The sequence below is a fragment of the Parasteatoda tepidariorum genome, chromosome 1 (assembly GCF_043381705.1).
Source record: "Parasteatoda tepidariorum isolate YZ-2023 chromosome 1, CAS_Ptep_4.0, whole genome shotgun sequence".
NCBI classification, from domain to species: Eukaryota; Metazoa; Arthropoda; class Arachnida; order Araneae; family Theridiidae; genus Parasteatoda; species Parasteatoda tepidariorum.
The window spans coordinates 3,152,059-3,175,171 of NC_092204.1; the positions used below are offsets into that span (position 1 = coordinate 3,152,059).

General features: G+C 28.5%; 1 protein-coding gene across 1 annotated transcript in view; it reads left to right on the forward strand.

Annotated features, from left to right (window-relative positions):
• LOC107451064 (E3 ubiquitin-protein ligase Rnf220) overlaps positions 1–23,113 on the forward strand; it is a gene marked incomplete in the record, with an annotated part of 107,051 nt that overhangs the window by 2,539 nt on the left and 81,399 nt on the right. The window contains 4 exon segments of the mRNA XM_071186671.1: positions 797–1,274; positions 3,384–3,501; positions 6,625–6,667; positions 9,317–9,359. Coding sequence (XP_071042772.1) covers positions 797–1,274; positions 3,384–3,501; positions 6,625–6,667; positions 9,317–9,359 — 682 coding nt within the window.

The window sequence follows — 23,113 nt, forward strand, 5'->3', positions numbered from 1 at the left end:
TCTTGTAATAGTTTATTCTTTACACAAAATGTTTCAATTCAGTTTTCAGTCAACTGAAATATAACTTGCATTTTACTAAGGGTTGCAAAAAACCCGGGTTTTTCTAGAAAAACCTAACCCGAGTGGGTTTCATTGGGGTTTTTTTCTTTTTTTTTTTTTTCAAATGAGAGGGCAATGATAAGTACCTTATTTTAAAAAAGCTTATATTAATAATAATAATTAAGTTTAATTTTATGAATTGACTTAACATATGAGTAAGTAATTAAAGTGTAATTAATAATTGATACAAATATATTGGAGCAAAAGTCTGTCAAAAAGTTTCTTCTGACATCACGATACAAAATGTTATATGTACTCACATACATCACACATTTGAAACCTAATTTAACACAGGATTACTTTTTATTTATATTTTAATCTTAAAAAAATATCTGAGGAATTATTTTATTTTTTTTCTTCATAGAAAACGAATCAAAGGCATTGACTAGTCAATGGCCATACAGTCAAATCTGGCCAGCAAGGTGACTCTCCAGTCTCCAAACACAGTTTTTTCACCATAGGTTCATTTTTTTAGGCTAAACTACATATATCTTTCATTAGAATAGCTCTTTAATATAACAGAAGACAAAAAATTAATCAATTTTAGAAAAACTCACCCTAGAGTGGGTTTTTTGCAACCCTGATTTTACCTCTTTCATTAAATAAAATTGCAATTTCAGCATTTTTAAATTTTAATGAGACCCTATTTAGAATTTATTATTTTGCTTACATTGCTTTATAAAGAAATGTTTTTCAGAAATCAGAATCCTCTCATTCAGACAACAAAGGTGCAAAAGAGTTGAATGAAAAAAGTGAACTTATATTTGAAATTAAAACTATTTGCAATATAGACTCTTTAGTACAAAACTGTAAGTTTTTTGAAAACAAATCCTCCTTTACATTTTCTGACCCTAAACAGCCTGATTTTCCTATGGACACAAATACTGCACATCTCTGTTTTCATTCTGAATCATTCATGAATGAAAATAATTTTGAAAGAGATATTCCTCATTCTCCCACGAATGAAGAAAAGAATGCGCCAAAACAAATGCAAGAAAGTTTTGAACAACCTGAAAATTATTTTGTGCCTGATAGGACAGACAAGACAACCCCTATTTTAGAAAATGAAATTAAACTCCCATCAGAAAATGAAGAAAGTTCTGCACATCATGAGTATCAACAATGTACTGATTCAAGTGAAGTGCTGGATGACACTAAGAGGTCCAGTCGAAGAAGTAAGTTTTTTTTATTGTTTACAGGGGTTTGTCCAGGGCAACTTTACCACCCATGGTGCGTAGTATTTTTAAAAAGTGCTTCTTTTTAATTTTTGTTTTTTAAAAGTCCTTAAAGGTGCTTTTCTCATTAGGTGTTTTTAAAAAGTGCTTAGTTTTCCCTTTTTGAAAATGTGATTTTTTTTTCTTCGCAGTGTCGATTTTCGCAATGTATGATGCAAATCGACTTTCGTGCTTTCCACATTGTTCTCTTCAACGTTTTCACAATTCATTCAACCACCATCCATTTTGACCTACCGTCGATCCATAGCGTATAAAAGCGCTAATCATTTTACATGTTTGATTAAATAAATACTTGCGCGTCCAGGTGTGGATTTTCTGAGCAGCAGTCGGTGATATTTTAGCACTATTATGTGCAACTCTGCTGCATTTTGCAAGATATTCTCAATTTCATTTTCCACCCGCTGATATCGAACCGAAAAATCTTTCGATCTTTTTATGGCGTCCAGGTGTGGATTTTCTGAGCAGCAGTCGGTGATATTTTAGCACTATTATGTGCAACTCTGCTGCATTTTGCAAGATATTCTCAATTTCATTTTCCACCCACTGATATCGAACCGAAAACAGAAACTAGGTATTTTATCATGATCATGTAAAGTGTTTGAAAATTATGTTGCATTTTGTTAATGTATATAGCGCTTAAAAATATTTTTTGAGTGCTTTGAAAGTACATAGAATGTGCTATTTTTTGTTGAAAGATTTGACTACGCACTTTGCTACCGTTTAGCAGTACTTTTACGAATTCTTGAGGAAAAACTGTAGTTTCACAAAATACTTTTAAAAAAGCCTAAAATTCTCCCACCCCCTTTCTTTTAAAATTTTATTGTTTTATTCCTGTAAAAACAATAAACCTGGAGTTAATTTTGCATTCCGATTTGCAATAGATTCCACCCATGCGAGGAATAGGTTTCATATGTTTGGTCAGATAATGCAATGTGGTAAGCTTAACCGGTCGCTTGCACCTTATTATAGCTAGCTTTTTTTTTCGTCGAGTTTTTTTAAAATGAAATATTGTGGCTCTCCTTCTGTAAAGTTCACAGAAAGTCAAAATTCAAACTATTATTTTAAACATTATTCTAAATTTCTTCTAATAAACCTTTATTTTTTTTACCTATGTGAAACTTTTTTCTGTATGGCCCTGTCGAAAATGTTCTCATAATGAAAATAACTTTTAGTGCCTAGTACTGTTAAATGTATGTTTCTATTAAATTCTAGTTGAAATTTAACTATGGACAATGATTTTTATGGATTTTTAATTTTGGATACAGCTTTAAGCTCAAAATTTTACAATAACAAAATTGTTTTTTAACATATGGGGAAAATATATATCGAAATTTACCAGTCATAAATAATTTTTATTTGTAGTGGCAATTTTTGAAAATGTTTTCTTATTTTACCATATTTTTGTGTTGATTTGTTAACATAATTTTTAATTTTCACAAATTATATCTAAATTTTCCCAAAATAGGTACCACTTAAAAAATCCTAGACAGACTCCTGTCTTAGGTTTTTAAAAATTCTTTATTTTGCAAATATATATATATATATATAAGNATTTGAAAAAATTATTTTTGGCTTGATTTTAAATTCTAAACTTACATCATGATTTAAATAAGCTGATTTTTTTAATCAAATGTTTGTTTTTTAAATAAATCATTGATTTAAAAGCTTACTAATTATTATAATATGAGATTTTTAATTTTTTAAGAATTTTCGCATAGTTTTAGACTATTTTATAAATTTATTGCTGTATATAACTATATACTTCAATGCTTTAGTTTTTGTAATTGTACTTGGTATCTACCAATTATATTGTATTATTACAATTATAGGGGATATTTCCATATCGTAATCTGTTGCACCAACATTAAAACATTTAGATTCTAATTATCATTATAGTTTAATTGCGTTTTACTTTTCATTCTTTGTTTAATACTGACAACAACTTTTAATGTCAAAACATATTTTATTCTTTGTTTAATATGGTATTGATGTTTTTATATGTTGGAAGCATAATAAATAAAAATTGTCTCCTTTTGTGTTTTCCTTTAGACAGTAAAAGAAAGAAAGATTTTGATGGATGTTGTCCCATTTGTGGTGTAACGGTTCGATTAAATGATTTGGAATCCCACTACAATCAAGAAGTCGAGAGATTATCCAAAATTTCACGGTAATTCATCTCAATTTTAATATACCTGAACAAACTTTATTACTATTTCATGATGCTTTTAATTCATTAACTGTGATAGTATAGTTTTCTATTTCACTCATTCAATGTTTATTTCCTAGGACGTGATGCGTAGCATTTTCAAAAAGTGCATAAAGGTGCTTTTTTTTATTAGGTGTTTTTAAAAATTCTTAATTTTCCCTTTTCGAAAATCAGATTTTTTTCTTTCTTTACCGTGTCGATTTTGTCATGCAAAAGCGTGCAGAATCATGCATTGCTATGTGTCATGCAAAAGCGTAGTTTTCACATTGTCCTCTTCAGCCTTTTCACAGTTCATTCAACCACAATCTATTCTGGCGTACCGTCTTTCGTTATTGCTTGAAATTGCCAATCATTTTACATGTTTAATGAAATGCATGTGAGTCTGCATGTGCGTCTACTAAACTGGGTTCGGTGAGATTATTGCACTCTCATGTGAAACTCTATCGCATTTTGCAATATATGCTCAATTTCAGGCATCATTTTCCACCCTCTGATATTGAACCAAAAATCTCACAATCATTTTATAATGGCTAATATTATCAAGAAAAGAGTTCTTTGTCAGAAACTAGTTATTTTATCATGATCATGTAATGTCTTTGAAAATTATTTTGTATTTTGTTAATGTATAAAGTACTTAAAAATATTTTATGTGTGCTTAAAAGGTGCTTATTTTTTGTTGAAAGATTTGGCTGTCCACCCTGTAGCAGCATTACTTACATTTCCTTTAGTTTTTAAAATTTTACGTTTCGAAATACAATTTCACCATTCGGGCGATTATCATATTTGGTCATTTCTATGTATGGCAGACATCATCAGGTAACTTTTTTCCCTAGTTTTTAATATTAAGAAACCTTCACAAATTTTTCTGTGTAGTTACTTATTTACTTGTGAATTTAAAATAATGCAAACCATTCGCTTTCGGTTAAAAGCATTTCAATTGAAAAATAAAAATATGCTGCAACAGATATGGCAGAAAAATGGACATGAATTTAGAATGGTTGAGATGATGCATAATTATGTATCAAAAATTTTAGTTTTAACAACAACAAAAAAAAGAACCTTTTCCATAACAAATTTACTAGACTACACTATCACACATTAGATGACTCGTATGAGATTATAAACTGTTGTGGCTATTTTTTTTTTTTTACTATGAATGAAATTATTGAAAAGGTTTTTAAAAAAGTTGCAAAATAGATATTTTACAAACGAAGAACCACGTGTCTCAGTACTATTTAGACAGAAATTTATGATTATTATAGAAATTTTTATATAAAAATCAGTGTTCTAGGCATTTAATTCTTTTGCCTGTTAACTTACCAATATATTTGCATAAAATTAAATCATTTTGAATATTAGATTTTGTGTCTGCCTTTCATAGGATTGAACATTTGCAAATTTTTAAAGGAAGAAAAATAACTCAGTTAAAAAAAACAAGCAGTTCTAATAATTTTTTTAAAATAACTTTTGGTGTCATTTACACTTACTTCAATATTTTGTAACTCACCCTTTTTTTAAAAAATTTGAAATTAAAAACCGGGTGTTAATTTTTTTTTTTTTTAGAAAAAGGAGTTATATAACAAGTTAGTATAAGGCAGTATCAGAAGTTTAATCTTGGTACTTTTTATGTATAATTTATTCAATTTGAAAAAAAAAAAATATTGTTACACTTTCATTGAGTATGAGATGACATGCAATTTATAAACCAATATGCTGTCAAAGGCGGCTTTTTGTTAAATGGGTTGAAAAATAACAAATGATACACTATACTTGGGAGATTTTATGGCAATTCATTCCTATTTTAACTTTAAACCTCAAGAAAGAAGGGCGAGCATCTGTTAAATAAAACTCTTAAGAGATAAGTAAAATCTATTTTACTTTGCAGAAAAATTATAAATAATTGTTGTTAAAGTAAAGAATAAGTTATAAATTCATTAAAAAAATTAAAATAACTATAATTTTAAAATAAATTGGAATTTCAAAAAAAGAATTCTTGTTACATTCATAAATAAAAGTAGTCCTTTCAGCATGTCAAATTTTAACTTGGTAGCATCCCTGTCATCTGCATAGTATTTGTTACTACCATTTTAATGGTTACTAATTCTCATACTGATTATTGAATTTAAAAATATTTTTATTTTATGGTTATCCTCTGTAAATTATTCTTATACCATCTTCATGTTTGTAAGTTTCTAACTTTTATACAAGATGCATGCATTTTTATAAAGTGCTTATATTTCCGTTATTTGAAAGCCCTTAAAGGTGCTTTTTCATTGGGTGTTTTTCAAGAGTGCTTAATTTTCCCTTTTCAAAAATTAGATTTTTTTCTTTACCATGTTGATTTTTGCTATGTATTATGCAAAAGTGTGCTTTTCACATTGTTATATTCAATGTTTTCACGGTTCATTCAAGGAAAATCTATTTCAGCATACCATCGGCCCATAGCGTATGAAAGGGCAAATCATTTTACATGTTTGATGAAATACTTGAGACCTGTGTGTACATATATACTGAGATGGGTTATGTGAGATTCTTGCACTCTCATGTGCTACTCTGCTGCATTTTGCGACATATTCTCAATTTCCGACTTCATTTTCCGCCCTCCGATATTGAACTGAAAAATCTCTTGATCATTTTATAATGGCTAATATAATCAAGAAGAGCTCTTTGTCAGAAACTAGTTATTTTATCATGATCATGTAAGGTCTTGAAAATTAGTTTGCATTTTGTTAATGCATATTGTGCATTAAAATATTTTTGAGTGCTTAAAAAGTACTAATTTTTTGTTAAAGATTTGGCTACCCACCCTGTTATAGTTTTTCCACTGCAGAATGAAATGCAACGTGAAGATGAACACACATAAAATTACTCTTTTGATTTTTTAATCAGAAATATTTCCAATCAGCGACCATATTCTTCCAGTCTTCTGGAAGAAATTGGTCGCTTTGGTTCCTCCTTCCAGAACTGAGAAGGAATACCAACCCTGCTTTGAATAAAAAATAATTATTTTGTGAATAATAAAATGAACAAATCCTCTTGTTTTCTGTTTCTTATTTTGGTTTTAATGTAATTATTTCTTTGCAGTTGTTCTAAAAAAATGCACCTTGAAGATGTTCCTAAAAATGAAGTAAGTACCTCTTTTCGCAAAAGAAATATGCAATTGTTGTAACGCTTAAAATATTTATGTAAATCAGATATAAAAGAAATGTATGTAATCATAGATATTGTGTTTGAATTTATAAAAATTATAAATTCACTGAAATTTTTCCCCCCTTAGTCATTTAAAGATAACAATATGATTTCTTATGAAATTTGTAGCATTAAAATGCTTGAGAGGTACAATTGCTAAAATATTACATAGCTACCAAACACTAGTGAATTATTCTGTTACTACTTGATTTTTCCAGTTTCTCCTGGTCTACTAGTTTAATTGAAATTCTCCTGGTTTTTCTATTGAGTAAGTTTCCTAAAAAAATCACTATTGAAATAGAATTTTTGTACTAATTATTACTTGCTTGCTTGAATATTTAAATGAGTATTACTAATACATAATGAAACATTTATAGAAATCAGTTCAAAACTTGTTGTTCTAAAATGTTCAGTTTGTTTTTATTAAGAACTCTTTATTTTAAATTGATTTAAAATCTTTTAACTATCTTTGATGAGTTAAATACCTATTAATATTCGAAATTATGAGTAAACATAATATTTAACATTTCAAGTTTATTTAATGTCAATCATAACTGGAATATAATTTTTTTTTTAATGGCGGGAACTTGGGGTTTAAAAAAAGTTCCCGCAGCCTTGAAAAAACATTGAAAAGTACTTGAATTTCATTTTGATTTTCAAGGGCCCCTAGCAGTACTTGAAAATGATATTAAATCCTTGAAGAATTCAAAATGACCTTGAAAAGTATCGAAAACTCAGGAAAACAACCCTATTTCCAGCATTTCTGTGTTTAACTTTTTGACGCACGTAGTGTGAGAGAATGACTTTCCCGCCTTTCGGATAATGACACGTACTGTTTGATATTAGGATTTTATGTATGTTTGGCTGATTTTAGGAATTTTAAATATTTTGAACTGCACCAGATTCTGACAAAATCTCGATTCTTATTCAGGCAATTTTAATATCGATCTTCGTATTACACTGATTTAAAAGCTATGTGTTGCGATTCGTTTTCGCGTGATTCAAAAATTGTACTTGCAATTCCCATTAAAGCAATTTAAAAATCTAATGTCGCGATTTGTACTTAAGCGTTTTTAAACCCCAATATCGCGATAATTTTTCCCGCAAGTTTAAAATCCAATGTCACGCAATTCACGCATTTTGCAATATCAAACTTCGATGTTGTAATATCAAACATCGAGTTTCGTATTTATACTATATTTGAAAACTACTCATTACGATTCGTGTTCATGTGACCATGTCAAGTGCGTATGATCGATGCTACTGAAAGAAAAATTAATTCAAGCATGAGTGGTTAATTAAAGCAGTCAAAGTGACCAAAATTGTTAGTAAGAATCTATCAGAAGATATTGAGGTGAAAGCTGGCAACTGATTCAATTTAAAATGGTTGACCCGTAATAAATTTAAAATGATAATTAAGCCGCAACATCCAATAATTGATTAATTTTCTTAAATAGAAAAGTGGTCAAAATTTCAAAATTATATTTAAGAACAATTTAAATTTCACTGTCTAAATGCTTCTGCCACTTTAAATATTAAATAAAAGTCTCCCGGCAGAGTTGTTTTTAAATATCTAATTGATATCACAATATTATATAGAACATTCCCCCCGTCCTGCCCGAATTTTTGCTTATTCAGAGGTTGTATACCTAACTTAAAATAGGCCTTGTGCAAAATTCAAATCTGACGTTTTTATGAATCATGAATTTTATTCTTGACTTGATGCCAATCACATTATCGTCAAAACATTTTAGTTTAAAATGTAAAATTTTAGTCTATCTTTTACTAAAATTTAAGTCCTTGAGAATTTTATAATAAGTCTTAAAAAGTCCTTGAATTTTATTTCCAAAGTAGAGCATGAACCCTGTATCCCATTGGCCACAGAAATGCTAGAACTGCTACTCTCTTCTCGTTATCGAGTGGGCACCTGTGGCGAAGCCACGGCGGTGGAGCAGTGTCACCCACGTCACACAACCACAAACCCGTTTATAGGGCGGGTCATATTCACACAAAGAGGAAAGGACATAGAACACAGAGAGAAACATCCATGCCCTGAACAGGATTCGAACCCGCAGTCAGACACACTAACCACTTAGCCACCTGGTCGGCACTTGAAAATATTAGTTTTTTCTATTTTGATGACTGTAAAATTCCCTAGGTGTAAAGTTTTTAGTACATTATGCAACAATTATCATGAAGTTTATATTATTTCGTAAAATCTACTAAATTTTTTGCTATCCATGCTACAAAGTAGTTTACTGAATAATATCAAGTAGTTTACTGAATAATCCAGTAGTGTTTGGCAACTATGTAATATTTTAGCAATTGTACAATATTATATCCAGCTATGCATATGAAAGAAATGTAATCATAGATATTGTGTTTGAATTTATCAAAGCTAGAGAGCCAAAAAATTCACTGTAATTTTTTTTAAAGTCATATGACGATAATATAATTTCTTATAAATTTAGATTATCCTTACAAATAAATACAATTGCTAAAATAATGTGTTTTACCTCTGCTAGAATTACAGAAATTCTTTCTTGAGTGTTTCTTATAAACTCTAATTTATATTATATGTTTTTAGGCCTTTGACCTGGTCAGGAAAAATAGAGAGCAACGCTTAACTGGTATTTATTAATTTCTACTTTTACAATATTTATTTTATGACTTCTTTTACTAAAGCATGGTATTCATATTCTATTGATTATAATAGCTATCTCATCCGGTGTACAAAATATTTCAGTATTAAGATTTAACAAACCAGTGTTTTCATGCTTGAAGTTTTTTTGCTTGTAAAATATGTATGTGTTACTGTGAATGACCAAAATTGTTGGTTGTAGACCAATGAATGGTGAAAATCACATAGTTGCTTTGGTAAATTTCCAAAATATATACCAGGCAGAATCGCAGCGACATTGTCGCTGAACGTTGTTGAGTTCTTGCAGAAGGAATTTTATTTTTAGAAAACGTAAAATTTTATTTTCCTTTTCTGCAAAAATTTTTGAAATTTTTTTTCTCTAAAATTATATTTAAAAAATGCCTTTTTCATGTATCATAGGAGAAATAAATTTTCGTAATTTTTCTATTCTTATTTTGAGAAGAATGTAAAATAAAGAATATTGAAGTAAAAAACTTCTTTACTGCGGAAATGTTTGAAAAAATCTTTCTCTCCATAATTATATTCAAAAGATTTATTTTTCACGTTTCAGAGGGGAAGAAATACTATTGATTTTTATTATTCGTATTTGGGACGAGTATAAATGAAAAAAAAATTGGTTTTCTTTCACAGATTTAACTATTTGTAACTTCTGTTTTATGTGATTAGGATTTAAGAAATGCGAAAACAAAAACCGTTTAATGTGTTTTCCTCTTGCGAAAATTGAGAACATCGCCCATGATATTAGAATAAAAAATATTACATCGTCATTTTAAAAAAAAATACACAATTTTTTTTTTATTTAAATAGTTTTTTTGTTGTTGTTGTAAATGTGTTTCTGTTACTTTAAATTTAATTAATAACGTGTATATTAGTTATTATTAAGAGTACCTTGCAGAAAGAGAGGTTTGTCACAGAAAGCCAAAAAAATTTCTGCCACAGGGGGTCTAGTTAAATGGCACTGCCCAAAGTAGTACCCTATAATGATGTTTTCTTAAGTGCCACTGCCTCGTATGCATTTAACCAGTACTTAAAACACTGATGTTTCTCCTAATCTATCCTCAGTGGATATTGAAAAATCAAATAAATATAATAATATCAATGAATAAATTAATGTCAAATCGGATATAACAAATATTTCAGGCATTCACTAAAGCGATTGTCAACATTCTGCGGCGGAAGTCGACATTCTCTTGATTTTGGTCATTCACGGATACATTTGTGTAATAAATGTTGTGTTCAAATATATTTAGATAAATACTATACATCATGAGTCTGCTAAAGTTAAAATTTCTATGAGCAAGGACTGATTTTTAGGTGCCAGCATATTATAGGATTAAAATGTAGCGTAACAGCATTTTGCTTTACTCTGAAATAATATATCAACAAGTATCTTTTAATTTTTTTTTTTTTTTTTAATTTACTGTTATCTAAAATATGTTAATTGGTCAAAAATATGGTAATCAAAAATTTGGTGTAGAATTTTAATGTGCAGTTGAAATCACACAACATATGTACAAATTAATGCCAAAATTGAACAGATTTTCCTGGTTCAAAGTTAATATTTAGAGAATAATTTAATATTTAAAGATAGTGTCATCAGGCATTAAAGGATGATTCTTCAATAAGTGTGGCACATATAACCTTTCCTCATTGGCTGTGATAACAGTTGTCATAAGTTTAGAATGGGTTTGTGGCACTACCAACCAACTTAAAAATGAAGGAAGAAATCTTCTCCACAGTTAAAATAGAGGATAAAGTTACAGTGGGGTGTGCTTTATTGTTTTAGATCTACTTTTGAGAATCCAAATTTCGTTCATTTGCCTTCCATTTTTTTTTAGTCTGTTGTACTTTTGCTAATTTTTTTGTGTAGATGAATTTTTTTAAAGATTTAGGTCCTTTATTATATTTTGATTTTAATGTATAGAATTTTTAATTATACGTAAATAATATAAGTAGAAAAACATTTTCAAAAGTAAAATATTTTTAAATTGAAATGAATATCAAAGTAAACTGTTAAATAAACGAAATCAATAAATATTATTTTTAGTATTTCTTTTCTTGTTAAAAAAAAGTACGTGAATTTTAAATATGTAGGTTGTATATTTCCGAGGAAAAATGCATTAATTTTATATCTATCTATCTATAAGTGGAGATTAAAACACCTAAAATCCTCAACCATGATAAGCTATATATTGGCGATGAAGTTTCATAGGAAAAACTTGATAAAATGGTTATTAAGTAATATGTGTGTGTGCATGTGTTATTTTATTTTATTTCTTTTACTCTTATATAATCATGATTTCTTGTGATTATTTTAGTGTTTTTTTTTCCCCTCATGCAATAGTATAATTTGACTCTTGAGTTTCAGTTTCTATAAAGTCTCTAAATAATATTGTGAACGTTAAAACTTGTAAAACTGTTTTACTTCAATAACTCTATACGTGAAGAAAAATTTTTTTGTTTTTGTTTTCCTCAAAAAATTTTACCTTTTTATTTGTGCTTTTTTTTTCATTTTTAGTTAAAAGCATGAAATACAAAATACAATAAAAAGAGATAAAAATTTAATTTGCTGTAATTTTCTATAATAAGCAATGAGCTTACGTTTTGTGTTTTCTTGTATCCGTGAAAACTTAAATCCCTTCTATTATAGATTTGACTCATTGTAAAACCATGACATTTTATGAAATTTTAAATTCCTTTTAAAGTAATAATGTGGTTATGATAGGAGTGATGATCAGTTCAATTTAGTGGTTAGTTCAGGTAGCATCATTTAGGGGTCTGTTTAGAGGAAATTTGATCCATTGACGGACCCTTCACAAAATATATTTCTATAAAAACGGACCCTCCACAAAATAATTTATCTTTTAATCAGACCCCTCACAAATTTGTTTATCTTCATTATTGTTTTGTTAATCGAATAAACCTTTCCCGCAAAAACAAAGAAAGGCAGTTCGAAACGAACTAAGTTTCCCTAAGTTTAAATTCCAAATGTAGTATTCAAAGAAAATATTTCTACTATTTCAAACATTGTGTGCACTTTCTTATTAAATGATATTTTTTTTGTTAATATATAATTGATCTATTTATATTTATTCATAAAATTAATTAATAGAATCTTATGTAATTAAAAATTAATTTCTGGCAATTTTATTTTAAGAATAATCAGAATAAGAATATAAATTTAAGGATTGTTTAAGTTTACTTAATGCGTAACACATTAAAAGTGATACATAACTAAGTTGTGTTATTTAAAATATTTGTCAATTGAAAATATTAAAAATGTGAGTGATTTTGTTTTTATTATTTGTCCAAAATGAATATTCTGTGTTGGCCAAATACCAAATATTTGTATGTTGCATCTCGAATTTAGTAGCAGCAATTGTTGAGCAGAATCTTGTATCTATTTACAATTTAAAAACTTCTCGAAAAGGTTTTTGGCAATTTTTGCAATAACAGGACCCTATTTGCACAAATTCACAACAGCAGGACGCTGGTTGAAAGAATGTGACTTAACACTTATTTTATATTCACAAATTATGAGTAGTTTTTTCACAATTTTACAAAAACAGGACCTTTCACAAAATATCTGGACAGACCCCTGATAATAACCATGATTTCTTGTGACTATTTTAGTGGTTTTTTTCCTCGTGCAATAGTATAATTTGACGCTGAGTTTCAGTTTCTATAAAGTCTTATAAATAATATTGTGAACGTTAAAACTTACAGCTCTTTTACATGAATAACTATTACATGAACATTATTGAACTGTTTATTTTATGATTATACCTGGAAAAAAATTTTCGTTTTCCTCTGAGAATTTCACCTTTTAATTTGTGCTTTATTTTTCATTTTTAGTTAAAAACATGAAATGCAAAATACAATAAAAGGAGATAAAAATTTAGTTTGCTGTAATTTTCTGTAATGAACAATGAGCTTACATTTTGTGTTTTCTAGTATAACTTAAATCCCTTCTATTATAGCTTTGACTTATCGTAGAGCCATGATATTTTATAAAATTTTAAATTCCTCTTTAAGTAAGCATGTGGTTATGATAGGAGTGATGGTCAGTTCAATTTAGTGGATAGTTCAGGTGGCTTCATTGTAGTTTTTAGCATATTTTTGGCCGTTTCAGATGCATCTTAATTTTGGATATGATTTAGGAAAAATTTTATTTATTAAGTAAATATTAAATAGAATATTGTGGCGCTTGTGGGCCGTACCATATAGTTATTATAATTAAATTAAATAAAGGAAAATTTACTCGTCTCTTAAATTTAAACAGATAATATTTTATTTACAATGAAACCAACTTAGCATTATAACGTTAGTGCTTAATATGTTTTTAGAGTAGGTGGAGAGAGAGACTTACTAAGTTTATATATGGTTTAATTTTGGTATCTGTCTAGAGCAGTGATTCTCAACCTTTTTTTTGTTGCGGCACACTTTTAACGATTTAGAAATTTGACGGCACACAGTGAAAACAATTAGATTAAAAGTTGTTAACTTACGTATAATACACTGTGTTAAATAGATTGCGATCATAATTTTGATTGTGAAATAAAATAATATGTACTACAAAAGCACGTTTATTAAGGGAATAGTTATTTCTTTCAACTAATCTCTTATTAGTTAGTAACAGTTATTATTTTATTTTTTTGCGAGTTATTAATTGTTAGCTTGTTTTCTATAGCTATTAACTGTTATTTTTTTACATTAACTGTTATTTTCTTGTGATTTCTTGTTAACTAGTCTTGTTGCTAATTATTAATTGTTAGCTTATTTTTTTGTTAGTTATCCTTTGTCAATTTGTTTTCTATATATTTGTTTTTTAGTTATCCGTTGATAATTTGTTTAATAATTGCATAGCTTACTTTAATGATCAGCTTTTATTTCCGTTTGAAAGTTAATATTTAGCTTGCTTTCCTTTGTTAATTAATAATTNTTAATTTTCCCTTTTCTAAAATGAGATTTTCCTTCACCATGTTGATTTTTGCTAAGAATCATGCAGAAAACTCTGTTAACATTATATTATTCATTGTTTCCACAATTAATTCAACCTTAATCTATTTCAACGTATCGTCAGTCCGTAGGGTATGAAAATGCCATTCCATTTACATGATTAAANATCTACTGGATTTTTTCCTATCAGTGTTGGCAGCTATGGGTATGAAAATGCCATTCCATTTACATGATTAAAAAATTTTGACAATTGTCAAAAACAATGCCGAAAGTTTTATTTATTTATATTTTTTTTGACATGACGCTTAAAACCAGGTAAAATCATCAATTGTCAAAAACTTTCCAATCTTACCTAATTGTGATTTTTTTACAGTGCTTGAAAAGTGCTTAAAAGGTACTTATTTTTTGTTGAATAATTTGGCTACGCACCCTGTATAACACCAGATGTACCGGAAACCATTACATACATTGAAACCATTAAAAACTCCCAAATGAGTGATCCTTAGTTAAGTGAAATCATAAATATTTCAGAATGTAGAAACACCACTTTAAAAATAAACATAGAAAATTATTTTTTAAATAATGAGTTCAAAAGTTATTGTTGTTTTCGAGTTAGTTCCATGATGTTCCATGACATTGTAAGATTTTAACCTATTGAATTATTCTATTCGTATTTAAGTTATTATTTGCTAATTGAGATTTCCCACAGTAGTTTTATTTGATCGAGGACTTTGAGATGTTCTAGAAATCTAATTTTGGCCCTTTCTCGTGCTTCTAATTTTGAGTGACGATAAGCGTCACAATATGGACACATTCAAACATAAAAATAAAGAATTCTCTTAAAAGGATCCAGAAAATCACTTTCTTAACATCGAGAGAATTTCTGTTAAGATTGTCTATTCAACGGTTGGAACTGAGGCCCAAAGGCCCCCCAGTCCAATTCTCAATAATTGAAAGTCAATTAATCAGTTAGGAACATAGGAAGAGATCCAGTGTTGACGATTTATCGTTAGATAACATCGTCAAAAATAAAGCCAACCTCCCATAATCAATATTAAATTTAAAAATAATTGGCAAAAGCAAATTGCCATAAAGACAGAATTAGTATAACTATGTGACTGAAACATTTTTGTGGTAAGAAATATAGGGTTATAAATGGGTTTTTGTTTTCGATTTAGTCGCAACAGTGAATTGATGAGTCTTAAATTAGTATTGAAATAGAAAGTTAACCGTTACATTAATTGTTAAGAAAGGAATCAAATATTTTATACTCGCTTTTTATAAAATGTAATAAAATTAGATAATTGGTTTAATTTAATTAAAATTCGATTAAGAATGATTAAAAAGAATAGAAATTAAAGCTAGGAAATATGTAATGCCTATGGTGGCATTGCAGTAGTTAAAAGGCTTCTTGTAAAAGAATTTTGCTTGAAATTAATTGTAAATTGTTTAAGAAATTTTCTAAAATTAAAAATACTTTTATAAGAATGTATTAAATAGTTATTCATATTAAAGAGAATAATAATTATAATTATTAAAACTTAAATATTCTTTAAATTAAGGTTTTAAAATTAAGATTTTGTTTTTGCTGAAATCATTGTAAATATAACAGCAGAAAATAAAAAGCTATTTTTTATTGCTGATTTATTTTAGTATTTATCTTAATATATTTATGAACATTAAAAAATTGTTTTTAATTTGAATACTATTTTGCTAAACTTGAAAACAACAAGAACGAAATAGTGTCCCTTGAATGAATGCCGAAACGTGTATAAATTGTTAGAACACAAAACAGGCAGTTTGTTTATGAAGAGATGGTATGTGGAATGTTTTTTCTTTTTCTTCTAATGCGGAATCTAACGCAACAACTGAAGAAGAATTCCCGTGCTTTTCTTGTTTCCTAAAAGGGTGAGAAGTCTCCTCTAGTGACCCTCATATTATCCCTAACTACGCTGGTCTAAGAGTTTGCAAATGAAGTTAAGAAAAACAGTGGGAGGATAAAATTGTTTAATGCTCGTTGCTTGCTTTGTTTTTACAATCTGCTGTTCCCTATCATACTTCACTCTCCCAGTGGCAAAAAGTGGCCCCTCAGAAGACCTCAATGTCTTCTTTTCGAGCCCACGTTAAAAGATTAAGAGGAGTAAAACATAACTTTTAAAATATTTTTATACTAACTATAAAATAAAAATTATGTAGTTAATATTCTCTTTCATAAAATATACATCAGTATACACTTTATTTATTTTTAATGAGAAACAATTATACTCCCATATATTATGGTCTCAAGCAGCTATCAAGACCTCCAAAATCGACCGCTATATTATAGTTTGTGTGATTGTCGGTGAATTAGGTGGCCATTCTGTGAATGTGATGAAATTTAGAAAGTATTCTTAGACTACTTCTGTGTTGTTTTTACTTAACGAGTCGCAGCGTAGTCCTGATGAAATACTCAGTTTGTATTGTTGTAGTGTTGCTGGGGCCACAGAAAAAACCAAGGACTCTAGGATATTCCTTTGGTACAGTTCTTGATTAAGTTTGGCCTCTTGATCTAGAAAGACACTCTCATTCTACTCCTATTCTCTCTAAACCAATCAGAGTTGCGAGAAAGTGTTCTTCGAGTTATGGATCAACTTTATAACGTGTTTTATTTGTAACAAAGATTCCATGCTATCTTTAGAGGGACAATATTGACAGCATTATGACTCTCCTATAAAGAGTCATACAAAATAAGGATTATTTTAGAAAAATTAACAAGACACACATTATTGACAACTATGGTTTTCAACAACGAAAGTGTTAACTACTGAACAATATCAAAATTACTCAATTGTTTTTATGCTCTTGTGGTCAAACTGTTTCTTTCTGATTTATTATTGGCTAACATAGAGAAAATTAGGGAATTTTCTTGGCAGTCATTGCTGGATGGTGATAAAGCAGCTAACTCTGCTTTTTAAATTTGCCCTTTAATTCATGTATAAACACCTCTGTGTAACATTTCTAAGCAGAGTAATATGGCATTAATTTTTAAAATATGAAACTAATAGTATGGGCTGAATGTACTATGGTTCATGCAGAAAACTTAGAAGTTCTGACCAGTTCTCTAAAAAGGTGGTTAGTTAGGACTGTTTTGCATAGCTGAAAATTAGTGGCAAGTGATTATCTCCTGATTGGCTAATTTGTGAGTTGGTTTGAATGCACCATAGGATGCCGAGCTTTGGCGTCACATGCTGTTCGAATCTGTTACATTTTTATTTTAACGTGCAATCTGTTTCACTTTTATTTTAACATGCTAAGCATTGCAAGTGCAAAAGGTGGAGGGGGGTGTTGTAATGCTGAATTTAATGAGAAAAAATTATTTTTGTAATTGAAATAAATTTTTATATTTCTGCTATTGAAGTCTGTGTGTCTTATTGTGCTCAAACTAAACTAAATATGCAAATCTAATGTTAATATAATTTTATTGGAAGAATTTATAGTTCGCACATTGATCAAAAGATGGATGCACTTTAAATTATCTGCCTGCTGTGTTTTGAGATTAAAGAATAAATTTAGTTTTTCTTCATTTTCTTGAATATTTTCGAATATATCTTATCTGAAGTTTAGAAGAGGAAGAAAAAACTTGATTAAAAAGTTTTTAAAAATGTTCATAAAATCAAAACTTTCAACATCCTTTAGAATATCGTATAAAAATATTCATTGAAAATGAATATTGTAATGTGACACAATCACAAAATAATAATACTTTTTTCCATCATTAAACAGAATCAGATTTTTTTTAAAAATAAAATATGGTAAATTATCACCTAATATCGAATACAAAAGTCTCCATAATTGCATACATTAAGGTATTATTTTCCTTCTGGAATTATTTATGAATTGTAGTTTTATTCTATAAAAATTAATACTTAACTTTCATTTCAATTCTTATGAATGAAAAGTGAAATATTTTTTAGAGAATACTGGTTGATTATAAATTTTTATTTTGTTTGCTTTAAATTAAAATAAATTTAAGCATTGTTCTACAAGACATAATATACAATACTTAATACAAAATTATTTTTTTAAACTGAAATATAAGTTATCTTAAAACTGAAGAAAATTTAAATATTTATTATGTTAATCAGAGTTCAAACTAAGCAATAAATGTAAAATTTATCATGCATTCATTTTAAATTAGTTCTTAAAGCTTAGAGAGGTGAAAAAAGAATCAAAAAGGCAATAACTTTTCTACCTTGCTACCATCACCTTAAGTAAACAGTGCTGTGTCACTTACTGCTTGGAATCCCCTTCTCAAAATGAAATAAAATTGTTAGGAAAATATTTTATTAATACAATTAAACTGGAAAATGCTTTATTCCATGTTTTGCCAACATTTTTATCTGGAGGTTAATTGTTCCAGATCTCTTAGTTTGTATCCCATTGTCACTCCCACTCGGCTTAATATTCTCTTGGAATAGTAGCTAAAACGCCCCTAGCGGTGTAAGATGACATTTCAGGTCATAATTTCCTTGGTAATTCTTAATCCTTATGATGTGCCCTTCTTCCTCTAGAAGTTTGTTGCAACAATTTAACGAAGTCGCTGAATCCCGATTATAACCTCGCTATATGGAAAATTCGTTAAGTAGAAAATCACCTTTTGAAATACTTAAACAGTGCAAAACCGGTTTTAAATTCATAAACTCTCGACTTAATTAAAGTAGCAATGTTTACACCTTTATCTTGTAAACTAGTATCTACTATTTATTTTATAAATTTTAACCACAAAATAAAAATCTTCATGGAAAGCAAGAATAGAGCAAAACATTATCTAGTTTTACACTATCGTGCTACATTTTCAACTAATAATAACTAAATTTATGCATGAAATTTAAGCAGCATTTTTTATAAAAGTAATTTTAAACGCACAAACGTAAATCCTTTAATTTTGTCTGAATTTTTCGTTTGAAATGCAAACAAAAAAGAAAAAGGATTTTACTGCTTTCTCTAAAAGTAAAGTGGCTTCGAAAATCACTTCAAGGTCATTTCCCCCATAAAAATGCTTTAACAAGTTTGAAATATTCTATAATATTTTTGGAGAAGGAGAAAGTAAATCTCAAAGAAAAGTTTGTTAAATAGAAGTTATTGTACGAAGAAATATCCGAATATGGAGGTTCCTCGAAAAAAAAATAGAGAAATTCACAGAATGGAAGTTCGTTAAATAGAAGTCCAACTTGGATATTAAGAGACCTTGTTCGCCGTAATTGATTCTCTTTCCACCATTGTTATATTTAATGCGGAACTTTTTAATTTGAAAAATGATTGTAGGTTAATGGGAGAACATATTAGTTAATGAGGGATACAGATTGTGAGACTCATTAAGAAGAAATAAATCCGAAGCACTCGGTGAAGAGACAATTCAAATACAGTTGAACCACGATTTAACGAATTGATTGGGACCGTTCGTTAAATCGAATATCAATTTGTGTAAAGAGTATGGTATAAAAATACCCTTAGATATACAGATAATGAAAGAAAGTGATGATTGTTTACCACGAGCTTAAAAATTATACGTTAGGATATCAACTTTCAAATGATTTTAATTCTTTAACGCTACTTGCTTTTAAAAATTAATACATAATTACACACTTGAATTAGGGTGTGAAATATTCGAAATTTTAAGTGCGAAGAAGTTTAAGTTTTTTGTGCGAATTTTTTCCCCAGAGATTGTTTGTTAAATCAACGCTAAAAATTCGTTAAATGAGAGCATTTAAACACCCTTTTTGTCGGGACGTAGAAAATATTCATTAAATCGGAGAACTCGTTAAATCGAGGTTCGACTGTAAATATCTTTCATTGCTATTCATTAAATTCTTGTTTATTTTTAAATTTTTTACCATGAATAATAAGATTTAAATCTGGCATCATGCTATATCTCCGTTCTGTCTTTGCTACTTTTGATAGACATCTACTCCAGCAAAGGCTTATAAAATAAAGATTTCGTAAGAGAAAAAAAATTTCTTCAGCAATGGATAAATAGTCAATATTTAAAGCAAAAAAATCTTTTAAAAAAAAAGCATTTAAAGTGTCAATAACGTTTGAACCAATACGATTTTAAAAAAAAAAGAAAGAAACTACAAGTTCAACAGTTAATAATTCTAGAACTTTCAATCGAATCGTATATTTATTTTATTATTATTTTTTTGAAATCCCTTCGAACTTTTTCAACACAACTTCGTAATTTTAAGTTTTTAAGTCTTATATGACGCCAAACTAATATGTAATGCAGAAGGAAAAAATTCATTAAAAAACAACTTAAAATTGCAATAACAAATAAATTAAAAAATTCTTCTTAAAACTCTAAAACAAATCAAAGATTCGAAGGAAAAAAAAAACTTTATTTTAAGTTCTTATACGGCTCTTACTGCATGCCAAATTTCAACTATGTTGTTGCAATACAGCGGCCTAGAACAGCCCGCATATTACAGTCGGACCTCTATATAACGAAGTTGCTAAATCCCGATAAAAAGTTCCTTATATGGAAACTTTGTTAAATAGAAAATCACCATTTGAAATTCTTAAACACAAAACAGCTTTTAAATTCATAAACACAGGACATAATTAAAATAGCAATTGATACACCTTTATCTTGTAAATTGTTATCTAGTATCGAATTGTTTCAAATGATTTTAACATTTCATCATACGAAGGTTTGGTGATTCCTGATTTTTGATCTTTTTGATGTTCATTTCTGTCTTCGTCTTCCTCACAATTTATTCCAGTATTGTTTTTATTTTTCACACTGTCCAAAATATGGCATTCAGTTAATGTTTCTGTGGATGCAGCTTTAGAATCAATAAAAAGAAAATCATTAGTACATCATCGTTAATTTCGTGGTTCTCTTTTAGCTGTACCCTCATTTTTTTTAAGTTCTTCTAACGGAATATCATCCTCCGGACTTTATTTAGAAGTTACCAAATACGATTAAATGTTTTCTGCTTTGGCGCAATGTAAATGGATTACTTTAAATACCCATATCTTGCGCAATTTTTAACTATTTTTTTTAAATGATATTTTTATTTTTAATTAAAAACTACTCTACAAAATTTCATTTATTTTATGTAAGATCTAATTAATTTATTTTATTTTAGAAAATCCTTTCATGGTGAGTGAAGAAAAAAAAAATTCCGAGATTTTTGACTATTATGTTCATATGCTATATGACTAAAACTTAGGAACAAACATAGAAAATTGCTAGAAACTATTTAAGTTTTCAAGATATTCAAATCGGGGCCTTTTTTAGAAATTACCAAATATGATTAAATGTTTTCTGCACTGGCGTAATATAAATGGATTACTTTAAATACCCATATCTTGCGCAAGTTTTAACGATTTTTTTTAATTATATTTTTATGTTTAATTAAAAGTTATTCTTCAAAATTTCATTTAAGATCTAATTATAGTCGGACCTCTATTTAATGAAGTCGCTGAACCCCGATAGTAAGTTCGTTGTATGGAAAATTCGTTAAATAAAAAATCACCTTTTGAAATACTTAAAACAGGTTTTTAATTCATAAACGTTAGATATAATTAAATATCAATTGATACATCTATATCTTGTATACTAGTATCTTCTATTTATTTTATATATCTTAACCATGGAAGAAATCTGCATGGAAAGCAAGATTAGAGTATAACATTATCCAGTGTTACATACACTATCATGCTACATACATTTTCAACTTTAAAAAAGCGCTACGATAATCATTTCAAATTCATTTCCCCCATAAAATGCGTTAACAAGTTTGAAATGTTCTGAAATATTTCGAGAAAAAGGGAAAGTGGATCTCAAAGAAAAGTTCGTTAAGTACAAAATTCACTTCGCTATTTGGAGGTTATTTTAAAATGTTCTTTGTTCCTCGAAAAAATTCACCCAATAGAGAAATTCGTAAAATGGAAGTTCGTTAAATAGAAGTCCGACTATAATTTATTTTATTTTGGAAAATCTTTTCATGGTGTAAAAATATTTTTTTACAATTTTTGCAAAATTATGAACAAAAGCTTTTAGTTGCATAATTTTACTTGCAAGCTGGTAAAGAGTTAGTTAGCCAGTGTTAACTGCAATAGAAAATCTATACACTTCTATTACAAGAAAGTGTAGTGAATCAATAATTCATTTAAAAATTCATTTTTTGGGGTGGGGGTGGGAAGGGTAGAGAACTCGTGAAGAGTCGTAATTGAATAAATAAATTCTGGCCACAGCTGATTGCATAACAAAACGGATCGATAACAAAATCACGTGTGCAATCCCAACCGCAACTTTTCAATTTGATTCCAAACTAAGAGAGAGCTTTTAAATTGAAATTGTTTTCTTTTTATTCTTTCTTAAATTGCAATATCGTCTGCTTTATTTCGAATGTCAGACGATTTTTTTCCCCTTCTAATTTCTCTCTTTTAAAAAAAGGATTGCGCTTAATGTAAACAATATCTGGACTGAATTACTGAATCTTTCTAAAAATAATTTGTGTGGGTAAAAGGAGTTCTTTTAGTTGCAGAAAAACCTATATCCAATATAAAGTTTTTAAAACTTTATTTGGAAGTTGCTCGTTTGCCAGCCAGCTGTGCGAGTCTGAATGGAAAACAAGAGAAACTTTATGGAATGCCTAATGTTCAATGATATTAATTTTTGCAAAGAAAAAATAATAATTGTAACGTGAATGTTTTTTTTTAGCAAGTACTTGTAATATAAAAAAAGAAAATTTTGAAGTCAATTCCTACTTAGGTCAA